The following is a 5,535-nucleotide window of genomic DNA, read 5'->3' as shown; positions in this document are numbered from 1 at the left end:
TCGCTTATTGGGTTCCTTGATGTTGAAATGGGTTTGGTAATGTGGAGAAGGAAGTTCCTCCAATAATGAAATGAAAAGAATGGTAATGTGATGTGCACAAGGAGTTAGGGAATGTACTTTTACTTTCTTGAATTGCATGATGTTGATATGAGTATTAGATGTGGAGTTGCTTTTCCTCCTTTTATTTGATGTATTATTTATAAGGTTAAATGCTTGATGGCGGTCTGTTAACTTTGGTTGCTTCCCTGAAAAGTGTTTTTGTGTCATTCGAGGACGAATGTTCCCTAGTGGGGTATAATGTAACAACCCTAATATGAACTAGGCAAGCTACAACCTCTCATGTGTGTTGTTTATTGGTTATGAGGTTTTTAGTGGTTAAAATCAGTGTTTATTGTTGTTAGGCAGTGTGTAATGTTGGATTTGTGTATTTGCAAGTCAAACATAAAGAGACGTCCATGTCGTTCGGAGACTAGCCTAGTCTTGGTCCTTGTGTGTGCCCATGATGTGTTGTCTTAGTTTGGAGTGTTGTTTGTTGTTTTCTTTGAAGCTTAGGTTAGAAGAAGTGACCCTAGTGTCTATATGAGCATGTCTAAGGTCAAAACACCCAGGTACGACTACCCAAGGACCACCTGAAGGGCCCTTGAAGAGGACCCAAACGTTGACCTAAAAGCTGTCAAAATCAGCAGCCATCCACGAGCCCCATTGACGTGGCATGGATTGTCTTCGTGAGTTGAGATTTAGTCTCCTCCCCAAAGCCTCCCCAACACCCTCTCTTACCCTTTTGACGAGCAGCCAGGACGATCCATCCACGGTCCGTGGATGGTGGCCGTCAATTGGCACTGTGTTGCTGTCCAAAAATCGTCCAAGCCAAGGGTGGTTTGGAAAATTCCACCCTTGGCCAATTAAATGCATGGATGGTTGTTTTAACTTATTTTAGGTATTTTAAAGGTGTTAGAGGATTTAAAAGATATTTTTTGAATTCATTCATCAAATTAAAACTTCCAAAGACTTTCTCTCTCTAAAGTTCTCTCAAGTTCAAAGGAGAAGAAGGTGGAGAGCTAGGGTTTGAAATTCAGGGTTTCTTCCAACAAATTTTGTTGGAATTTCTTCAATTGAGGTATGGTGGCTTTTCATCTAGAACTTATATTCATCCTAGAGTCAATTTCAAAGGATTTTACAATGTTTTCTAAAAGTGACTAAAAGCTTGCTATTGAATTCTATCAAGGGTTCTTGCAGGAAAATGATTTGAAACGTCTGGATATATATTAATTGATGTTCGTTTGTGGATTTTGAATGAAATACTCCATGAACCCTTGTCTTCTACAAAACCCTAAAAATTTTGCTATGAAGTGGGTCTATTTCTATAAATTCAAAGTTGATGGAATTATGTGTAAAGTGAATTGTATAGATATCTCTTGTGTTGTTTAATGTTTATTCAAGATTAATTGTTGATAATGGGTGAATTCAGGGTGGTAAGGCTTATGGGTGAAGTATAGGTGATTGCTTGGATTTTGGTGATTTTGGCTATGGCATTGGATTGTGGTAACAAAGCTTGAACTCTCTTTATTGAATTGATTGTTGTTAGTAGGTTGAATCAACCTTTGGTGGAGGTGTTATATCTTATTCTTGTGTGGTATTGTTGTTAATTTTATTCATGAATGCATTGGTGAAGTTGTTGTATAATGTTGGAATATTGTATTATTGTGAATTGGGGCCATGAAGGGGATTATATGAGTGTTACAATATTGTTATATAATTATACCTATATGAGGGTATATGTAGAGTCCTATATGAAGCTATATGTAAAGTTTTTGTGAGACTATAATGTGAAGATGTTCTAATGGTATTAATGTGATATTGCAAAAAGTGTTATTAGGATAATGTGAAAGCATGTTTCTCTTGAAATGATGATATGTGGTGATGATGGACTATGATGAGCCTTTAAAAGGTGATGTTGTAGCTCATATGCTAGACATGAGTATCATGTCTTGTGTCATGAAACATTGATTAGATATATGAATGTTTTGTTGGGCTTTGACTTACTAATGGAGCTCTTCCTATAGATGCTAAAAGAGGAATTCTAGGCCAAGATTTGAATTGGTAGACTTAAGCATAGTGACTTTTTCATGAGTCTAGCTTTCCTAAGTAAATGTATAACTTTGAACAATGGGCCTTAGGGTGATGTTCCCTTCTTGAGTGAAATGATGGACTTAGAGATGGATGGAGCGGGAATGGCATGATAATCCTTATCTAAGAAAGTCAAATGAGCTATCCTTATGAACCTAGATTGGCTATGACTAAGAAATGGGGCCTTTCTTGGGAAGAGGTGCTATGAGTTGGTTGAACTAGAAAAGGAACCCTCTATAACACATATGTGATTGGATACTCTATAGAAATCAAGGCTAAGCACCGAGTGGATGTGGTTAGGATGGTGGCCATGTTGAGTATGAAATGAGGCACAGCGAAATTTCTTGGACATCTCTTAAACCATGTTCCAACATGGGTTGCTTTTAGATCTACCCTTGGCAAGTAGAACAACCTTCACGGAGTAGGATAGAGTCCAGATTCCATAACCTGCTAGTGTGGTCTATGTCGGTTAAGTCCTATATTCATCATATGGGATGTGCACTCTAGTATTGGATAGGTTCTACAACACGTAGGTAGTAGTACGGGATGCTATCTACACATGGCACAAATAGGCTTAGAAGATGCCAAAGTTAGTTCCCTAAGCCTTAGGGCTATAATGTGAATGTCCCCTATATGCTTGTGTCTCTTTTAAATGGTTTAATAAAGAATGTTGACTTAGTATGTTATAATGTAATGATAAAACCTTTGTCTATGGTAACTCTTAGGAACACGTAGGTGTGTATGAAGAGGATGTATGGGCGGTCACTTTATTATTCACTTAATTATGTCTTAGGGTCACTTTAGATAGAGGCTTAAATGGTAATGAAGGAATTACTGTGGTAACTTGTTTAAGTATCATACACTTGTGTTAACTAAGTTGTAAAGGATGTGAATATGGTCTTATTTGTGAACGGTGACTTGAAATGTCGGTTTATGCTTGTGGTTGTAAAGGTTTGTTAAAGAAGGTCTTAAAAACATACATTGTTTGTAAATGTCTGTTGTGCATATCTTCTTGCATGGTCATCATACTTAGTACTTATTGTATTAATTCCATATTTCTCTATTGTTACAAGTGTAAGTGGTGGAAAGAGAGGAGATCTTTTGAAGAAGCTCGGGATATTGACTCTTCTCAAGAAGCTTGGTATGTCCTCGTATATTCGAGGACATAGTTGTTATCTTTCTTGTATTTCCACTTAGATATTGTATAAGACTTATATTTTCTGTTGTTGTAAACGGTCGCGTCTCTAAGATGTTCTATTCGTGTCTAAGATGGTACATGAGACTTAAAAATTCTAGCTCTTAACATTTGAAATATTTTATGAGTACTATGGATTAGTTTTAAAAAAGTGTTTTTATTCCTTAAAGTTTTTATTACCGAATTCGGTGATTGATTGCTAAGGTCTAGTATTAGACTAACAATAGGTCGAGTACGCATGTTAGGACTTGGGGGTGCTCTCGGGTAGTGACAAACTTGGTATCAGAGCATAACGTTTTGCAAATTGTCCCTTAGGATTCAAAGTCTCATATGCCACGTCTAATAGAGTCCTGTTCATCGTTGTGAGTCGCGACACATCTATGAGCGAGAGGCTATAGGATGGTAGAAATGTCACTTCTTTCATTAATTTTGATGTCGTGCTTTAGAGTTTGGTCTATAAGTGTCCTTTTCCTAATCCTTCCCTTGTGTTTATAGGAAATAAATACGAGGGCTAACTCTAGGAGAGCGAAAGAGGAAATTGGAAATGAGGAAGTTCCTCTACAAGATGTTCAAGGTCTTTGAGGTGGGCAAGTCCCTATAGGTGAACAAGAGAATGAGTTTTCGGTGGTTCCCCCGGCCATGACTAATGAAGATATTAGGGCGGCTTTTTTAACTCTAGCTCAAGCCATGACGGCTCAAGCTAACCGAGATGTGGAGCCTAGGGTGAATACTAATGAGAATACCGCGGCCTCAAGATTGAGAGACATCGTGAGGGTTAATCCACCTACCTTTTTGGGCTCTAGAATTGGACAATATCCCCGAAGATTCTTGGACAAGATTTACAAAATTTTGGATGCTATGGGAGTATCTTCTAGAGAGAAAGGGGAATTGGCTTCATACCATTTCAAGGAGGTGGACCAAATTTGGTACACTCAATGGAATGAAAATAGGTCGAAGGAAGCGTGTCCTATAGAATAGGAGGTGTTTAAGGAAGTATTCTTGGGTAAGTACTTTCCCTTAGAGAAGAGGGAGTGCAAAATTAAGGAGTTCATTAATCTTAGACAAGGTAATATGAATGTGGAGGAGTATGCTTTGAAGTTCTCTATGTTATCTAGGTATGCTCCATCTTTGGTGTCTAACTCTAGAGATGAGATGAGTAGGTTTGTTACTGGTGTATCACACTTGGTGAAAGAAGGGTGTCGTACAGAAAGGCTCCATGGTGACATGATTTTGTCTAGGCTTGTTGTGTATTCTCAACCTATTAAGGAGTCCAAGATGACTAGGGTAAGGAAAGTCTTGAAAGGGGGTTGGTATGAGGATCAAGGACAACCTAGGTTTAAGAAGAGGGATCAAAATTAAGATTTCTCAAGTGCTCCTAAGGTTAACCATAAAGGAGGTGGTGCTTCTCAAATTGCTAAGTCTACTTGGTCCACTTGTGGAAAGAAGCATTTTGGGAACTGTCTATCCGGCACTACTGGTTGCTGTGGTTGTGGAAAAAATTATCACAAGGTGAGAGATTGTCCTAATATTGTGGCTAAAGGAAGGAATGCTAGGCAATCTCCTTATAGTGGTCTTAGTGTTGCTGGTCAAGAAAGGAATCGTTTCTATGATCTCCAAGCTAACAAGGAAGCAAATCTGGATGAAGGTTTCGGTAAGTCATAATTTCTAGGTTTGTGTTGGTTTAGATGGGTTTCTTCTAATAGGGGGATGGTATGTTGAATGATGAGTTGAGGTGAGTTTGGATATTCTTGTCTCTTTTTTCTATTCCTAATCATGCTTGAGTCATAGAATTGTAGAAGAATTGTTGTTCTCCTTATATGCATAAATTGGTGAGTAGCTAAAAGTTGTTAGAATTGATTAGTTGAGCATGCTTATGAGTGTTCTTGAAAACTGCATGATGTGTTATTGCTTATTGGGTTCCTTGATGTTGAAATGGGCTTGGCAATGTGGAGAAGGAAGTTCCTCCAATATTGAACTGAAAAGAATGGTAATGTGATGTACATAAGGAGTTAGGGAATGTGCTTTTACTTTCTTGAATTGCATGATGCTTATATGAGGATTAGATGTGTAGTTGTTTTTCCTCCTTTTATTTTGTGCATTGTTTGTATGGTTAAATGCTTGATGGTGGGCTGTTTACTTTGGTAGATTCCCTTAAAAGTGTTTTTGTGTCATTCGAGGATGAATGTTCCCAAGTGGGGGATAATGTAAGAATC

The 5,535-nt window shown here is 38.0% G+C and overlaps 1 protein-coding gene across 1 annotated transcript; it reads left to right on the top strand.

The window, feature by feature from the left end:
- The first annotated feature begins 3,961 nt into the window (after nucleotides 1-3,961).
- Nucleotides 3,962-4,984, top strand: LOC125859010 (uncharacterized). Its single transcript, XM_049538763.1, has 3 exons — nucleotides 3,962-4,248; nucleotides 4,483-4,606; nucleotides 4,703-4,984. The coding sequence occupies exons 1-3, from the start codon at nucleotides 3,962-3,964 to the stop codon at nucleotides 4,982-4,984; spliced, it is 693 nt and encodes a 230-aa protein (XP_049394720.1).
- The last annotated feature ends 551 nt before the right edge of the window (nucleotides 4,985-5,535 follow it).

Source organism: Solanum stenotomum, chromosome 3 (genome assembly GCF_019186545.1).
Source record: "Solanum stenotomum isolate F172 chromosome 3, ASM1918654v1, whole genome shotgun sequence".
Lineage (NCBI taxonomy): Eukaryota > Viridiplantae > Streptophyta > Magnoliopsida > Solanales > Solanaceae > Solanum > Solanum stenotomum.
The sequence above is the reverse complement of the archived record's forward strand: the minus strand, read 5'-3'. Positions and strand labels throughout refer to the sequence as shown.